The following is an 18,995-nucleotide window of genomic DNA, read 5'->3' on the forward strand; positions in this document are numbered from 1 at the left end:
GAAAACAGTCTATAAACCATGTGACTATCAATTTAATTAAACAATTAATTAATCAATTTAATTTTCTTAAATTAGTCATACAAATGTCACATTTACATCCCCATTAGCTTACATAAATTTATATGGACATGAAAAGTATTTTAAAATGAAGTAGCCGAACAGTATTTTGAATCGGACGGTATGATGTTGCTAGGCAACGGAACTCAAACAGGTACACTAACTTTACATTGCGTGAAGGGAAGAAGTTGGTGTAACGTTAACTTAGCTAGAAAGTTGTTTAAAAGCTTTCCCAGGTTGATACTAAAAGCATAGCTGTCCACGTGGATTCAAGATGAACATGACTGACGGAAATACCTCTAACCAAGTGAAATATACTGATGGATGTCCAAACATACCGAAGGTAAGTCAACTAAGTTAGCTAACGTTAAGTTATCTTAAAGTTACTCTTACTATCGAGTCTCTAAATAATTGTTGTATTTTATCGTTTATTATTTATTTTCCCAGGCCGGAAAACTAATACCTATAGGAGACCGGACAAAGGTCTGCTTTCAAGAAGTGGCAAGGGTAAATCCGTTTGTGTGTGTGTGTGAGCATTTTGAAAGTGTGATCTGGGTCCTGAGTGCTGCATCTATGGAGTAAGTTACCATGTTGCTACGTCATCTGTTTTATCTCTGGGTGTTTTGTCACAGCTGGAACTATTAATATAATCGAAGCAGCAGACAGACTTCACTCTCTCTGATGACGGATTAACACTTATATTTCAGCCCCCCACTCCACTGGTGGTAAGGAAATTCCGCAACAGCAACCAACCAGAGCCAGGAGCTATCAGAGTGCACCCAGGGAAAGCAAATGATCCAGATGTTGCCAGCACTCTAGTTCATGGCATCAGCACCAAATCTTCCCTCACTGTGAGTACCACACATAAGCACACACGGTGTTGTGTGTGAAGGGGCAAGGAAGGAGGGTTTTTACTACCCCAGATTTGATGGGTTGATATATTTTTAAATCATTGCCAATGAATCATTTAATATTCAGCTTGGTGATGAGATTAATGGCTCTTAAGTCTTAACTAAATTGAGGACCAAAAATGACTTGCCTATTGGTATTTAATGATGCTCCTGATTAATTACGTAAGACCTCATTTACATTTTTTGTATAGGTAATGGATCAATGTAAGAAATGAAAATCAGTGGTGGTTTTACTGTCATGTGTATTTGTTCCATCGTGTAGCACATGCTAATCTAAAACACTGTGTGATTAGTTTATGGCATAAGCTAGCTATGCATACATAGGTTTAAGCCTACAAGGTTTTGATGACACACACCCAGAATATGGATATATGTTTATTCTATTTACATGATTCCAACAGGGCAGAGGCCTGCTAAATCCTCCCCAAAAGACCTTGTTCCAACAGAAGTTACAAGAGCTCAGTGAATCAGTGTACGCCTCCAGTCAAAAAGCACCTGTGGGAAGGTCTCATGATCAGCATGCTGGACTTCCGACCTGGTATAACGACAAAACTACGTATGGTGTGAAATCAGTTAGAGGTATGTGTATCGTCAGAAAAGGTCATTGCTGATACATTAAAAAAGAACATACGTGTAAGTCTGGAAAGACACAAATGCTGTAACATATACATGCAAATATTTATCTACTCAAAAGTCATATTACTTACATACTTATGTTACTAGTCCCCCATAATGTTAAAAGTAAAAATTAAACAAAATAAATAAATAGGTTTATAACTAATAGGCATAATTGTACTGAACTAATGAGCCTCATCTCTTTTGAATGTTTCATGTCTTATGTCACTTTTTGTATAGGGTTGGATGTACGGGAAATTATTAACCCTTCAAAAACCGTAGAAGAGGTAGAAAGGGAAGCTCAGGAGGGACACGAGGCGTACATCCATAGCCACAAAGCCTATTTTGTTGGTAAGAAGAATGAGAAAAAATATTTTATGCATAAGGCATTTACTGTTACTACAAACTGACTTTATTGTTACTACCTACTATCTGTCCATCTATCCATCCATCTATCCATCCATCTATCCATCCTTCCCAGGTGAGCGGATTGATAGGAAGTACGATTGGAGTCACTACGGCAAAGACAGCAGGTTTGGGATCCTCACACCCCATTTCAATGACGGCCGTAATCTCGGCAAAAGCCTCCGGTGGCTGGGAGAGACACAGAAGTAAGTGCTGAAAGTGTTTTCTTAAATTCCATAAATATGTGTTCATTCAGTATATCTCTAACTTTACACATTGTTTTGCCATAGGTTTTACAATCCAAAGACAGTTTGGAAGAGATCTGGGAACAGGGAAAAGCTGGCACTACAAATTGGCAAAACAAACAATTTGTTAAGTTTCTGTCATTTCTTTGGATCAATTCTGTGATCTCTGACTATACTTAACTAAATTGTGTTTACTTCTTTTTATTAAACCCATCTTTTCAGGAGAGGAAATACCTTGAATGTTCCACCAGATCACATCTTTGGAAAGCTCTTGCCGCTGGATGAATTTGGTAGAGTTTATGTGTGTCAGCAGATATAGTGTGTCCTGAAAAACAGTACACATACTGGAATGACATTTTGCCAACTTCCTGCACAGGTGTTGGAGATATCATCCACTCCACAGAGCCGGGCCACTACGTGAGAGGCCGAGACCGACAGCGCAGCCTGGTCAATGCAGTGCGACACCACCTCAAGAAGGTCAACTTCCACAACTTCCCCTCCCTGCTGCAGGCATTCAGACATTATGACAAGGTACGACTGGTTTCACTACAGACTGGGTGACACCATATTGCTGACCTATACTTTCAATCTGTTGACAATTCATCTCATCACATTTAAAGTAACCAGAAAAAGTACAGTGACACTTTATGCAGTGTACAAAGTCAACATAGCATGATTTCAGATACATCAAAGAACATAAAAAGACATTAGAGCACAGCCCTTTCTGGCAGTGGCCATTTTTACTTGTCATAGTAGGAAAATAACGCAATAAGTAACGTTAATAAACGCTGCTTTCCATATAGGCCTTAGCAGCCATTATGTCAAAATATCTGCTGTAAAGAAGGTCAGTTGGAAGCATGTGACCCTGATGTTAAGACATGTGACAAAGTAACAATGCTGCTTTAATTCTCCTATTGCAGTCTTACATTTGTAAGAACATAGTGTAGTCATTAACCTTTTTCATGTGTATATGCTTATTTAAATCAGCAGAACGGCAAGGGAATGATTGACAAAGAGGACCTGCAGGCAGTGTGCCAGCAATTCCAGTTGGGCGTGAGCGGGCCAGTTCTGGATGACCTGATGGACTACTGTGACACAGACAAGGATGGAATAATCAACTTCCTGGAGTTTGCTAACTTCCTCAACTGGAAGGACAAGATGCCCATCAACAGTCGAGATCAACACATTCTGACAAATGGTCAGTTAAATGTATTGTAATATATGAATTTATTTACTAAGATGCTATGGTAAACATTTTTTCCCCGCATTCATTACCCCTGTTAACGTCTCAGGTACTGAATTACAAATGCAGTTAGGCAATTTATTTTTATGGTATTATATAAGTTTAAGTCGACGGTTAAAGCCACTCTATTTATTTTGTCTCCTATAGACCGTCAGACTAGCATGGCTCCACCCAACACAGAAAAGAAGCCTTCGACAGCATCAGCACAGCTTCCTGTCTTTCAGGCCTTGATTAAGCCTGAGGATCTGGAGCCTGTTGAGCCAGGCAGCTCACTGAAGACTCTCAGGACCCTTAGGAAACCTAGGGAAGTCCCAGACCACTTCAGGACCTCCTACTCCCTCATCGGGGCTGTCAGTGATGGTTCATTCACATCAAGTAAGTGTTGTTTTATAAGCAGTAATTTAACATATTTATATTTCAGTCACTCCCATCTCCTGTACATCCTTACTCATCATGTGGTTTCTCTTTACATAGATAGCCGCGCTTATGGGATCCCGTCTGTGCGCGCCGACCTTCCAGCTCCACGCATAAAGAGAGTCAGTGACACTAACAACTATGGTGATACATCCACAGCTGCAGATCTTCTGCATCCATCAGTTCATACCCTTCAGGGTGTTCATGAGGAACACTTCTTCTGTCCTCGCACCAAGAAGGAGGTACGTGGGTACTAATAAGTTCTGCGGTTTTGTGTACATTTAAACATGACCAGTGTATTTTATTTATTTTTTTAATCCATGCAATGTTAGAGTTGACATACGTTAACTCGGGAATGATGATCTCAGGTGGAGCAGGCTACAATGGTACATGTCTTGCCTGAAACGCCCATTTCGTCCTGTATTTCATAGAAAGGCTGGCTACACATAACGTATATAATAGCTTTGAAAAGACCATGCAAATATTTGGCATTTGGAACATGGGAGAGGTTTAACCGTGGATCAGTCCACTGCAGGGCTTCACAGAGTTTAAAAATTAACTTCACTTCAGCTGACTGATTTTGTGCTGTTTCATTCATTATTTCAGTTATTGCATTATTAAATTGCGTCTTTCCCTTGCATCACCTGGAAACTTTTAAGAGATTCCCTGCAACAATCTAGTAAGAGTAGATAATATAACGTAATTGCTTCTGTGGTGCGGTGAATGGCCTTTATACATTTTCAAGTTGTACTTTTACTATACACAGCAACGTTTTAATTGTTAGTTGATCACTGATAGCCAGATAGCTGATGATCACTTGGTGCCACCACTGTTTCATTCTATTCATTACACCACATTAACACCCCAAAGCAACTTATGATAAAGAATGTGCATCTTCCCATATGTTTTCAAAAGATCCTCTTCATTAAAAAAGTTTTAATTCTATATGAGAGGTGAAAGATATGAAACATCTTTGCGCCATGTGACCTTATCCAAATTATTATTACAAGTCTTCTGCTGCTGCAGTGTGGCTTAAGTTCCTCCTCTTCACAGATTGCAGAGATCTTCAGGAATGTGGGTGTGAATATTTCTGACGAGATGTTCGAGGAGGCCTGGAAGATGGCGTCCATGAAGCATCCGGACGGGGAAGTTTGTGTCGAGGTTTTCCGTGATGTACTCAAGGAACTAAAAGCAATTTAATACTCAGTGTTTTTACCAGCACAGTGTTTCCTCATCACAGTCAGTATTTTTTTCGAAACAATATCTCCGCTGTCCAGTGAAAGCTTTGTAGCTCCAAAATGTTTGTTTGATGGGAGTGCATTTTTGACGCAATGAAGAAAGAATTTCTGCAGCCTAAAATGTCTGACTTTTTTTAAAAAACATTCATCTGAAGAGCATGGTAGTTGTGCCATTACATGGCAACCATAATGTAAACATGTCCAGTCTCAGTACACACACCACTTAATGGTATAAAAAGTAAGCTAGTTTTGTTTTTATTTTATCTCCCTGCATAACAACATATTTTAACAGCTTTGTCTTAACTGTCACGTATTCAGTAGTCAAGACAAGACACAATATTAATACCACCATAAACTGAAAGATAAATATGTCAGCAAACAAAAGAGGTTTCTTTTCTCGATTAGGCCTCTATCTGTTTACAGAGAATCAATGTCTATTCAACTGAAAAATAGAATTACATGCACAGAAACAGCTCATTTGTCAACATGTCACCTTTCTTTTGTTGGAAGCAAAAGGTCATCTTTTGTTTGTACACCTAAGCTGCTGTGAAACTGTTAAATATTTTGTTGATTGCTTGGACTAGCCAGTGTGACTCTTTCTATGCTGGTGAAAGACCAGCATAGTAAATACTGAGGTATGTTCTCTGCTCCTTATCATTTGTTCTGTCAGAGTATTAAATTTGATTTCCAAGCATATTTATCTTGTAATTTTTAATAAACCTTAAAATAGGAGTCCAACAGAGATAGCATAATTAATTTATGGCTTCTTGGAGCTGAGACACATGTAGACATACAAACAGACAGACTTTCAAAGAGGTACAAGGAATTGTTTGCAATCTGTTTCGCTAACAAGCTTAATGAAACAGGTTGGCACGCAGCCTCGACTGATCCACATGTCAGAACATTACAAAACAGTAACATAACTAATGAAAAAACCATTAGCTTTTTGTATATTCACCACTTGTTTGTGTTTTCTTGTTAATTTCCATTAAACCGAGTGATGCACACGCGTGGTAAATTGTTTAATGTGCTCTCACCATATCCATGAGCATATTGACGTGCTAAGCTAACCGCACTCATTTAATCTCATTATGACTCCACTGGAACCAAAAAACCCCCACGCAAACTTCCACAGACCACATATTACTATGCAGGAAAATTAGAATAATCCTCAGCGTATTTCATTCTGCATGAATTAGTAGCCGCTAATGACAGAATCCTCTCTGTTTGTCAGATATGTTGTCAACATTAATAATATTGCAGCAAGCTTTTACAGAATGGGATGACACGCAGCATTCACGAGCCTGCTCGACGTGATGTTTATGACAAGTGACATGTTTCTGGCAGTGACTGGGCTCAGACACAGGCTGCCTTTGAGTTAAACAGGTGGAGAATTTTCTGGTACAATGTGTCACTCTTTCTTGCAGCGATGCAATGCAAGTATTTTCACTTGGTGTAAGTCTTGTGTTGTGATCTCTCGTCGATCCATAAAGTACTTGTTTGACAGCCATATACCAGTACACACACACACCCGGCTGCTTACTATGGAAAATGGATTATCTTGTAGCCCTTTACTTGTTGTCACCGGTACCACAACACTAATATATTTGGTCTCTTATATGTTTCATGAATCAAATGCGTAGAATTCAGTTATGGAATACAAGGACTGCAGTGTCGGCCACAATTCCTCAAGGTGCATTTAGCCATATGCAGGGGACTCTGAACATGATTAAACACATGTACGATCATGTCATTTTTACATGTTTGCAGATGGTGTTGTAGTTTTGCTTCTTGGTCAAGAAAGGGTTTGAGGAATGCATTCCAGCGCTGAGGAGGGTCTTCCTGTTGTGTGTGTGAGACAAACTGTTACGACCCGTGGGCCGTTTATGTGTATATGGGATGTTGTGCTGGAGTGTTTTCCCTCTCTGCCACCAGCAGGACCTTGCCTCGCTACAACAAAAGAGACAGTGTTACCGAGTGTTTGGAGTCTGTGGCGAGCGTGTGGCATTTGGCAGAGACAGTAACCGCCAGTGGCAACAGTGGGAGTCCCGCGGTTAACTGTAGTGATTTACTGTTTTTTTTTTGTTATTTGCACAGTGTGCTTGTGTGCCAGTTTGCTATCACTACTTTTGCGTTTGTGTCTATCCGATACCTTCGTTCCCTTTAGAAAGGACCCTTGTTGCTCGCTTCCCTTTTTGGGAGTTGTTTTCTGTTGATTGTGCATTTAGAGACACTTTTTGTTAAATATTGTAAATAAATCCCTTTTTTTGGTTAACTTACTCCTGTTTTCTGGTTTTCTTCTGCCCTGGAACAAATTATTAATTGTACTTACTTCCTCGCCCTGGGCTTTGTAACACATATACGGTTCAGCCCCCCCATCATTTTTGTACAGTCCCATACTTTATCAGTGCAATGTGAGAAAGGACATACTGTTGTAGTGTATGCAAAGAATTACGGAGGAAAGTCCAACATGGACTAAAACGTTTGCACCTTCGCACTCTAGCACATCTGACTGCACAGCCCTGTAATGTCTTAAATATAAAATATTGTGCTATATTTAAAATTCAGACTCCAGCCTGAATCTGTTTATTCTGTGCACTTCTCCCCTGACTACTACACCAAAGAAGAAGACAACAAAAGTAGTTTAAGGCACAGTTCAACCCTTGCGTCGACTTCCTGTGTATTTTAAAGGGTCATAGGTACAGTTTGGTATGATCTCACAACTTATTGATTCAATATATTAGATTTAACATACGCAACAGAGTGTCAAAATCAATTCTTGGCCTTGGAAATAGTGGTTTGACAAAAAAATAAATAAAATCAAGGTCCACTTAACAGCCTTTTCTGGATCTTTAAGCTGCATCTCATAGTCTTCCTCAGTGGATAGTGCTGTGATTTGTCATGGGCATGGTTGGTTATCACCCAACCTACAGTGTGTATGGAACTTTGCTCATGTGATGTGACCATATACAAGCAGCTGTTGACACGTGACACACTCGCATATGTGGGTCACATGATGACAACTGAGCCATCACCATAATAACTGAGCAAACTCAATTTGCAGAGATGTGGTTGAAAAAGCTAGTACATGAACCTACCTGGAGTGAAATTTGTATTCTTTGGCAACATACTCAACAGATGTTTTTTAGCAAGAGACAGATTAAAAGTCTTGTACAGTGTGGGGGTTACTGTTTTCAATAGTGTAAAATCACAGGGGCGGGTGTAAAGGCACCTGATCTTCGGAGGATGACTTCCAGTAGGAGGGTGGGCACATTTATAAAGTTCTGTGGTCCTGGTTTGTCTGCGCAGCTTGGATCCCATTTCATGTGATCCTAATAGACAGTCAGTCTATTCAACAATCATTCTGCTACTCGCTTTGCCCGTAGCCCAGTTCAATGTTGTCTTTTACGCATAAGTAAATTCAGTCAATCACTACTCCCCTGTTTTGTCCTGATGACTGACAAACAGCCTGCAGTGTCGAGTCAAATCACTCAGCCAGTTTCCACTGCCAGTGCCAAACAGTCTTGACCGTCCAGTCAGGAGAGGCTCCTCTCGTCAGCTCTCGGTGGAATCTGGAAGGGAAGTGGCAGACGTGTTTAACAAGAGCCAAGATTTAAACATGAACAGCTCCCCAGACTGATGTAAATCATGCATACCCCGTGTCTCCACTATTGAAAATTCAGTGGAGCTGCAGAAGAGCATCCTAAATTCTTCTTAGTAATACAAGTGTATTCAAAGTCCTGGAGGACTCCACTCAAACTAAGTTTGGCTTCTTGTCTCACCTTGAAAACAATGAGCTGAGGATTCTGAAAATGGCTTCCTTATCCTGCCAAACTGTCTGTTTGCTAGCCTTTGGGATAACATTTGAAGTGTAACAGGCTTTCTCAGAGGGGATTCTAAGACCTGAAACAATAGGGAAGAGAATCTGGCTAACTAGATTGGTAGAATAGCCACACCATGTGGTCCAGCAACTAACCGGATTACTGACTGGAAATGGAAAAAGGCTTTGACTGACTTACATGCACTGGGAGTGAAATAATTTCCCCTTTTGGTTACAGCAGCAAATCATATCAGTGGTTCTTTAGACCCAAATCAGAACAACTGAAGTGATGCAGAAACAGAATTTTACATTATCAAAACTGGATTCCTCACTTTTGACAAACAGACAAAGGTCCTTTTACGGACATATAATACATAACAGTGGCTTCATCTAGCTGTTAAAGTGATGATAGGGCTCTTTATTCAAACACAAGAGCAACATGTTAAATTGCCGTCATATTTACATAACGAGGTGCATGTCTGAAAAGGGGCTAATAAGCCACTACTTGATCTTAACATGGTCTGACCAGCTGTGTGTCTGTTCGCCTCACTGTGAACTTGTGTACCATGTATTACCATGAATACAGCCATAAGATTGTCTTATGCTTGGCTTGTATTTACTGTTCTTCCAATCCGTGCTTTTATTAATGTGTCTTACTTTAAAGTGCATTAGTGGCAGTCCTCTAGTGAAATAAATGTCACTTTCACCGTTTCCCCAAGTGAGGTTTTAAATATTAGATGAACTCTCATCCACCCACACTTTGGAACATTTCCCCAAAAAATCATTCTTTCCACATATATCTGAAAAACATTTAAGTCGCCACCATCAGCTTTGGCTCTGTTTCCCACCCAAAAAAAACAGACACGCCATATGTTGGAGAGCCTGCAGGTAACTTTGAACGTTTGCCAACATGTAATTATCTTCCCATGTAAATATTTGTACCTTTTTAATTGTGATTCAGCATGCTCTATATAGAGAAATTAACCAAACAGAGATTTTTGCAACAGAACATCTGAGCAAATGAATGATCAAAAATCAGCTATAAGCAAAAAGAGTCAGCACACACTGCATGAAATAGATTTGTACATGTCAAAGCTGAACGATGGAAGATTTCATTGTAATCCATAGTTTTGAACGCATGGCATGTTTACGATGTGTGCGGATGACAAGCTGAGTGCTTACTCATAGACTGCTGTCACTATTTTCTTCTGTGGGCCGCCATCTTCCCGAGGGGATACTTTGAAGATCTTTGTGCCCTCGGGGTCATCAGGGCCTTCGTGTGTTGACAGGAACCAAAACCTCATGACGATGAAGCAGAACTTTCTACCTGCAAAGTAAAAGACAGAGACCAGAGATCATCTAGCAGACAAGTTACCAGTAGAGATAGAGGCACAGTCACACTTGAGAGCTGACAGGTATAATTACAGTCATCTACAAGTGATCTCTGTTAAGGAAAAGTGTTTTTTTAGCTTGTGAAGAGAGAGCATTGTTATTTTCTTCTGCTCATATGCAGAACATAAACATTTGTGAGCGTGACCCCAAGATCTGAATGGTTGCAGGGAGGGTCACATCAGCACAGTGTGAAACAAAATGTTCAACAAACACTGTTAAAAATGAAAACAAATGATATATAAAAAGAACTTGAGAATGAGGTTCCAGCTCTGAAACTGCCAATATTAGTCCATGACATCTTCCTTGGGAAGAGAGCACGGATAGTGTTGTGACCTGTAACTACAAGCATCTTTTTCAAGAAGTACACTCTCTCTGTTCTCAGGTTGTAAAAGACTTGAGCTGACCAGAAAGGGACCCTGATGGAATGCATACTGCAACTCAAGTGTGCTGATATAACTTTTTGTCATTCAGTGCATGTAATATAAATCACCCAAAACTCACCGTGTTGATCAAACACGACAGACACGTCTTCCGGCAGCATAAATATAATATCGTCCATTTTGACAGCTAGCTGCTGTCTCTGAGCATCGGTGAGCGACCTGCACCTCTTCTCAACATAATCAATCATCTGAAATGACAAAAGTGACAAATGACAAATAATCAAAACATATTATGGGGATAATTTATCCTCATTCCTACCAATGGACTACTTTTGATCTTGCAATGAATCTGGACCTACATTTTTGGAGGATATATTACACTGTTGGGCTGCCTAACTGTTTTGAACGTGGCTTTGAAGACACTTTTAAAATGACCACAACGCCCGAAAAGGAAAGAGTCTCATTCTTAAATACTTGTAGTGCTAGCATCCCACATTTGGTAGTAAAACTTTAAATTGAAATGTTTTGTGTGTGCATGTTACCTCATTGGATACTATCCCCACCAGCCTGTGGTAGCTGCCACTGGACATCATGCTGGAGACATGGACCAAAGCCTGGGATGAATGAGGAACAACAAGGTGATTTATTCTCCTGCATCACGGTGGAGGATGTTAGTGCCTCGTGTCATCCCCCTTCTTCTTTACCTGTGACTGATGCATCACGTTCAAATTAATCTGGGAACCTTTGTCTTTGTATTAAGCTGGGTAATAATTGGCAAAAATCTAATACATAATGTTAGAACTCCCAGTGTCTGAAATTTAGACTTAGTCTTCTAGCCTAAAAGTGTTTAGTAGATTGTTCTGGAGCTTTCAATCATATGACTTGATCTTCATCAGCAGATTGAACTTGAACCACAGCTTTAAGCCATACAAGCTCAGGAGGAAAATGGACATTTTTAACATCTAAAAAGCCTCCACAGCTAAGAAAATCCCATCTGCTGATGAAGATCTGGTCATATGATCAAAAGCTCTTTTAAGTGAAACTGTTTTAGGAATTACTCGTTTCTATATTGGGTTAAATACTAGTAAAATTACATTTTGTATGTTACAGTTGCTGTTGAGATACATTATTATACTTTTTGGGTCGTTTCTTCCTTTTATATTAATAAATGATCTATGCTTGTGACTCCTTCCCTGTGGCTTTTCAGCTATTTTATATTATGCTTCATTTAAAATTTCAAATCATTTGCCACGTAGACTGAGAAAATTGTGCAGTTTGGGGGATATGAGACCGTCTATCAACCACATGGGGAAATGTTACCAGCCTTTCAAAGTGATGCAGCCGCAGTTTGAAGGACTGCTGGTACTTGTGTCAGTGGTTACCTGCTTTACTCCTCTGTCAAACTCTACAGAGTTGACGTCTAACTCAAAGTACAGATCGATGAGATACATGATGACTTTACACCGGATCCATGTTATCGGGTCCGGGGTGCCGATCACGGAGATACCGGAATGACCGCCGGAGGTCCTTCGCGGGTCGTCGTCTCCGGGCTGTGAGCTGCACAGTCTGTGTGTCTGACCGGCGAACACGAACCTCCTCCTGCACAGTCTCCGGCAGTGTGCCCAAGACTCCACAGTGAAAGGACGCGCTGTACGCACAAACACCCCCGCCCACTGCCGGTGCACGGCCGGTTGCCTGCTGCAGCTCGAGCTTCTTTTCCAGGCGCAGAGCCCGGGTGAGCGCGCTGCAAGTCCGCCGAGGTCCCGGCACGCAGCGAGGCCGGTGATCCGCTGCATCAGAGCAGGGAGGACACAGCGAGGGCTGAAACTGCCACCATTGTCACGGTTGTCTTTGGTAACCTTATGTTTTACCCATAATCCTTATCGTGCTCACGACGTACACAAATGACTGTTGCCTTCAGGTGCTGTTGAAAGGGCAGGAAAATCTCAATTATTTGGCTTTTCTGCTGCATTTATTATTAAGTGGTATATTTTGTATTAATATTTACATATATTTTACTATTAAATTTTGATACTGCTTTAATATATTTGATTATCAAATTGCTGCTGCTCATTGTTTCAACATTTTTTAGTTAAAGTTGGAAACCGGGGAGATGTGCGGAGGTGAAATATCAAAATGTTTGGCATTTGACATTATATGTAAATTCAAGCAGATTATATAGAGTATATAGGGGTTGTCAGGATGACTCATATTCTTCACCATATGATTTACCAACTACAGCAGCCTTATTATCTTACACAAAAAGTTACAACCTTTATATTACTGTTAAAGTAGGCTATGTGTTTTAAATTTCCAAGTAGCCTAATAAACTGGTTGTTGGTTGCTTTTATTTGCTAATCAGAAATGCGTGTTTAAGAAATTCATGTGAAATATTTCCTAGAGCACTTTTGCACACATTTAGTCCCACACTTTTACATGCTTCATATGTCGTCTCCCACTCAATCTGTGGTTGCATACACTAGGTCTAAAATCATATCAAACAAAGCTTTCAAAGGACAATATTTGTACTGATGAATTGTTTTCTCTCTTTGATTGAGTAAGCCGAAACTTACAAGGAGCACGTAAAAGCAGCAAAGTTGCTTTACTGACAGAATCCAGTAGAGGGAGATACATGTCCATTTATCTGCCGCATGTCGTGTGTGTGTGGGTGTGTGTGTGTGTGTTAAAGGGCCTAAAGTACTAGATAACTAGAAAACAAACTTCAAGTGTGTCTGTGCGTGCATGTATTATTAACACAATAAAAAAGAACAACTAAAACGCCAGTTACGCACACACTCACACAGTTGTTCCTACGGGCCAGCAGTTTCTGCCCAGACTTTGTTTTCTGCGCAGGTGCCCAAAATGATTGTGCGAAAATGTGAAATTTGATCAGCAGACCAAAACATCATTAAGTCCCCGCTGTTCTCGGTGATTACAGGTCAGCGCCGTTTTCCCGTCGCTCTCTCCCTCCTCTGCGTGCGCACGCACGCGGCAGACACCTGCGCGCGGCCCCGCCCACCTGAAGTTCTCCCAACTAATTTTATTTATCAATAATTAGCAGCGCAGCATTTGGTTATTTGAAATTGCGCTCAGACACGGAAACCTTTCCGGGATGTATCATAGTAATTATGTGTGTCAGTTGAGAATGCTTTTTACATCTGCGAGTTGAATGGAGCAGAATATTAACGACTTCACACACAAGTGAGGAAGAGTTAGAGTCCAGGCTGCTGTTTATTACACGATAATCAAGACATTTAACCAGGATAGAGTGAGGGGGAGGAAGAAGGGAAATAATTAAAGGAGAAGAAGGAAAGGTAAGAGGAAAGACAACACAAATGAAAAGAAAGACAGACACAAAGATGGAGTTAAAGAAAACAAAAAGAATAATAGAACATGAATAATTAACATGTGAACTGTCTCATGAAAGTCAGTCATCACCTACCATCACCAACTGTCAGGAAACATATAGGCCTATCTGCAATTCAGAATGAAAAGATACAAGCAAGAGAGAAACTCACAGCCTTTGAGATTTTTCGCCCTTTGTACCCAGCATGCTAATGAATCAACTCTGAGTCTGGAGTCAAACTTACAGATACATACCACAAACACCAGTTAAACTGACTTTAAAAGCAGTTCAAAACCAGCCTGCCTTGTCAATTACTGCCACGCTGAAGCTAAAGGGCACTGAGTTAATGTCCTCTGTACCGTTTCTGTGAATTTCAGCAACCTGAGGAGGAGATCACATTCTACAATTGCACTTGGTGGAGTTTTTATAACGGGTTCTGACATTCCTTTGTGTTAATATCTTTAAATGTGACAAAACAATGAAGTTAAAAATACCCCAAAATGAAAATCCTCTGAAGTGGCAGTTAGACCATTATCGAGAGATAAAATGAACAGAAAATATGTACACACAAAAAAAACTTCCATTTACAGATTTTTTAGTATTTACAAAATCCTGCCCGCAGGCGGTGAAGGTTTACCTGCTGCACCCAGACACTCCAGCTGAGAGTGTCTTATAAGCTAAATGTGATTTAGTGTCATGGAGATGGTGTGTGACCTGTGTGTTTATTCAGCTCTTTCCTCAGTTGTGCCACTGAAAGGCACTGTTGTCCACAGCTGAACTCCTGGGTAACATCCACTGACAGGGATGAAGATGTTGTGTTGAACAAACCTCCTGAGTGTTTGAGGAAGGTCACTGGTGGAGCATGAGTTATCAATAATGATGACTTCAGCAATAAGATATGGTGCTGAGGAAAATCTAATATTATATCTTCTTATTGTCCGTTATTTTAAGTGTTTATTTAACAATCCCACAATGCATTTATAGAAGATGTCAGTGGATTATTGTCTATATTACATAGAGGAGACATTTATTTTTTTATATTTAGCTCAAATCTTTGTTTTTTCTGGTCAGTTATTGTCTAGGTTTTCTTCAAAATGTAATCGGATTAGATAAAACAACCCAAAGATGTGCAGCCTGCGTCAAGGGGCCAGAAGCAGTCGTTTCTTTGTTTTAAAGGTCAGAAGCCACAAAAGCTCGTGAAGTGCTATGTAAACATACATAATATTAAACTCATTAATTTATTTTATGTCATTTTCCACAATGTGTATGTGATCTTATTCCACCTTTCCATCCGTTTAAAATATTCCACAATGAAGTGATAATGCACTCTAAACAGTAGGTTTTTGTTTTTGCTTTTGCCTTTCTTCATTATGAGGTTTATAAAATAACTTGGTCAACTTTCCACTGGAAAGGATGGCATGTTAAATTTGAAAAAAAAAGGTTGTTTTTGTAAATTTGAATTTAATCTGGGCTACAGGTATTGGATTTTGTGTCTGTTGGCAGGGAGCCACACACAATAGCAGGCACAGGTGTTGACCAAAAAAAAAAAAGAAGAGAGAAAAGGGAAAGGCAGAAAGTGATTTGAATTATCATTGTAGAATACATTTGGCATCTCTGCAATGAATAGCTTTAAATAGAGCCACAAAGTTTTATGTAAAATTGATGCATGGACATTTTTCAAAATTGATCAAGTTCTTTTTTTTTCTCTGCTTAAGGTTTTAGTAACTCTCGATTTCAAAATGCGCAGCGTGTTGATCAAGAGCACAGATATCTTTGACTTGAACGTGGGGTAATGAGAGAAATTAGCACAAATGCTCTAAGTAATAGTTCCTGATTTTTTTCACTCACAAATAATTTTTCAACTTGTTTTTGTATCTATGCATAAATTAAAAAATCTACTGAAATTTATTATTCATCGGAGATGTGATTAATATGCAAAATTATGCAAATTAAGATGCAATTAGGCTCCAATTCTCTAGTGGAATTTTCCATTATAATTTAATACAAAGTAACAGAGTAATTGGTGTCACGTGTAATTACGGTTACTCAAGTGCACTTTCAGGCATGCAAATGATTTGCTATATGTTGGTTATCCTATGCAAATGTACCATGTGGTGTTTTAACAAGTTGAGGAAAACACAATGACTGCATGGTTACCCAGGGGGGTTCCAACAAGGTAAAGACACTGGGGTGTATTTTTTTACATGAGAGGAGTTGGAAAACTTTCAGCGCACAGATTATCACCAGTGAAGACTTCCAGTTACTTTTTTCCCTCTTTTAGAATTTTTACTGAAGTGTAGAGCAGCATAGACTTTCATCCGTCACCAATCGATTAATGAGAGAAAACTGTTTTGGATGTGACGTGGGAAAGGAGGTGGTTTCCAACATGAAACTGTTGCTTCAGTTGACACGGTTCACAAGTCTCACACCCCAGCACCCCACCTTCTCACCTTCACCTCCACCCCTGCTCGATTCAGTCAGAGCTTTTTGTGTGTTTGTTACAACTGTGCCCTGTTTGATCAATGACACTGCAAATGTCACACGGAATAACAAAACATTATGCGCAGGAGACAATTACACCGGTGTGACAAACTTTGCACTCGTCGGGCCAGGCGGCAAGGAGAAAAGCGATTGTGTAATTGATATCTATTTAGACGGAATGAAAGTCCTGAGAACGCTTGGAGGGGAAAATGTCTCGCCGAGCAATTCCTTCTTGGGAGGCAAATTGATTTTAAATTGTTACATGGCTGGTTTCATGTCCTGACATCTTGCTTTGCTCGCTCTCGCTCTCCAACACACACACACACACACACACACTCTCTGGCATTAGTAACATACACAGAGATACATTCACTTGTACACATACACGCATGCAGACACACACCCTCTGCTATGTGTCTTGTTCATGATCATCGCTCTGAACAAAGACACCTCCCTCCCTCCCTCCTCATGCACCCCCCCAACCATCTTTCTCCCTCTCTCTCTCTCTCCCTCTCTCTCGCTCTCTCTCTCTCTCTCTATCCGCCTCCACTCTGTGTGCCTGCCTGCTTGCACAACTCTCAAAGAACATAATCCCTCAACAAAATGGAAACACAAAGGAAACTTGAGCTCAATCCTATAAACGCACGGACACAGCAGACAATGCCTCCTCCCACCCGTTTCCCCCTATCCCCGTCCCCCTGCCTCCCCAACAGCCATAAATGCCCCGTGGCACAGATCAGGCTTTATCAGCCCTCCCTTCCTCCTCCTCCTCCTCCTCCTACATCCAACCATCCCTCCTTCCCTCCCCGATTAGTACCCCACCACCGCCACCTCTACCCCACCCATCCTGCTCCTGCCGCCAGCGTCTCCCATACCTCCACATGGACCGTTGTCATGCAGCAGGAGTGTGGAAGGGCGTTGGATGATTTGGCTCCTGTTTGGGAACAAATCTTTTCAGTTCTTACGTATCTTTGATTCCAGAGCTGTGGTGATCTGCTACATTTGCTGTTAATGTATGCATAGGCGACGTACAGGATGGTGTTCATCAGAAAGTTCAAATAAAGCAGCAGTTCGAATACATGTTTGTGTTTCCAGCAATTTCACGTCAGTATGTGAGTCTTAATAGTGCAAAACGCTAACTTTGCTTTTTCTTTTTCTTGGTGCGACAGTCACAGTCATCAAACCACTGTGTCCAACACTTTTACATCTTCTTCTACTCTCTTCTTTAGTTTTTTGTTGATGATGTCCAAGTGTTTGTACGTGGTGCTTAGCCATAATGATAACCAACAAGTCCTCCTGAATAAACCCACATAATAATAAATATGTTGTTTGTTTCCTCTTGAATGACACATAGAAACATTTTCTGAACCGACATCTTTCAACAGGACAACATCATTTGTTTGTTCCTTCCATAACTGTCCCAAATCACTGTTGAAAAATAAATCTGTTTTCTTATGTGACAGTGGTTAAGGTTTGGTTAAGTGTAGGCTATAAAATAAAGTAGTTTGGTTTTGGGAAGGTCTTGGTTTAACTACTTCGTTAAGGTTAGGGGAGCTCTGTCGTCATGGTAAACACATGGTTATAGATATTGGAATATGGAAATGGAAAAGGAATAGCGGCCTCTGATGCGGTGTCCCACCCTGACCTCCTCCCTACGCCGGCTGTGTCGCTCCAAAACAACGTCACCTGACTTCCTCCTTTGCTCCCGTCATAATTCGTAGAGGGCTTTGTCACTTGAACATAAGCATATGTTGTTTTGAGGCACTTGCTGACACGACTGATGTAGCTGTTCAGACAGTCTCATGACAGTCTTTTTTTAATCCCAAACAAAAAAGCTTGATTTTCTGTGTGAGAGTTTCCCCTGTAGGAGACATATGTTGAATTTTTACACTCCGCAATGTAAAATTCTGTCATGAGCTTGCCTGAAGGTTTTCTCGCTGTTGTCCCACATTGGTCAATGAGAGAGAGCAACATTTATCATTAATTAACAAGAGTTATCTGTATGAAGATCTGTAACGTTGTACCGTAAATATCCACCAGTTTACTTTAATCAGGCTTCACAAAACCTGAACTCTACAGTCACTGTGTGTCCATAAAGTGAAATTACAATGATGCACAAAGATGTTATCTGATGGCTTGTGGTTTGGCAATGTAGGTCAGAGTCAGTTTCCACCTTTGACTTAACTGTTTTGCGCCAGTTTGTTATTAGAGCTCATCCAAACCTGCACCTGAGCACCAGTGTTCTCCTGAGAGTTAATCCTACTCAGAGCCGCAGCAGTGCCGGAGACGGAGGGAGCCCCCTGGAGGTGGTAGTGAGGTGGGTGAGGTTTGATCTGCTCTAATCTGGTTGTCGGTGGGAGGTGGGGATGGTGTTGGGTAGTTGTTTGGCATCTGTACCGGGACTCTCTGTGACTGTGTGGTCTTCGGAGAACCACTTACCGCCCCCGT

The 18,995-nt window shown here is 40.6% G+C and overlaps 2 protein-coding genes across 4 annotated transcripts; one reads left to right on the forward strand and one right to left on the reverse strand.

Annotated features, from left to right (window-relative positions):
- Positions 1–34: 34 nt before the first annotated feature.
- efhb (EF-hand domain family, member B) lies at positions 35–11,364 on the forward strand. Of its 3 annotated transcripts, none has more exons than XM_046044029.1 (13): positions 35–400; positions 505–564; positions 765–908; positions 1,370–1,547; positions 1,824–1,934; positions 2,065–2,194; positions 2,279–2,359; positions 2,456–2,523; positions 2,610–2,764; positions 3,221–3,431; positions 3,624–3,851; positions 3,951–4,132; positions 11,287–11,364. In XM_046044029.1, the coding sequence occupies exons 1-13, from the start codon at positions 332–334 to the stop codon at positions 11,341–11,343; spliced, it is 1,674 nt and encodes a 557-aa protein (XP_045899985.1). In that variant the 5' UTR covers positions 35–331; the 3' UTR covers positions 11,344–11,364. The 3 variants fall into 3 exon arrangements, with proteins under 3 accessions (XP_045899985.1, XP_045899983.1, XP_045899984.1); XM_046044027.1 differs by lacking the exon at positions 11,287–11,364 and adding an exon at positions 4,944–5,824 and having other exon boundaries at positions 43–400; XM_046044028.1 differs by lacking the exon at positions 11,287–11,364 and adding an exon at positions 4,944–5,824 and having other exon boundaries at positions 62–400; positions 3,224–3,431.
- si:dkey-82o10.4 (uncharacterized protein LOC797793 homolog) lies at positions 7,769–12,603 on the reverse strand. Its single transcript, XM_046044032.1, has 5 exons — positions 12,103–12,603; positions 11,263–11,334; positions 10,842–10,968; positions 10,131–10,275; positions 7,769–8,700 (listed from the first exon to the last, which is right to left on the reverse strand). Exons 1-5 carry the CDS (start codon positions 12,514–12,516, stop codon positions 8,616–8,618), a joined length of 843 nt encoding a protein of 280 aa, XP_045899988.1. The 5' UTR covers positions 12,517–12,603; the 3' UTR covers positions 7,769–8,615.
- Between the last annotated feature and the right edge of the window lie 6,392 nt (positions 12,604–18,995).

Source organism: Micropterus dolomieu, linkage group LG03 (genome assembly GCF_021292245.1).
Source record: "Micropterus dolomieu isolate WLL.071019.BEF.003 ecotype Adirondacks linkage group LG03, ASM2129224v1, whole genome shotgun sequence".
NCBI classification, from domain to species: domain Eukaryota; kingdom Metazoa; phylum Chordata; class Actinopteri; order Centrarchiformes; family Centrarchidae; genus Micropterus; species Micropterus dolomieu.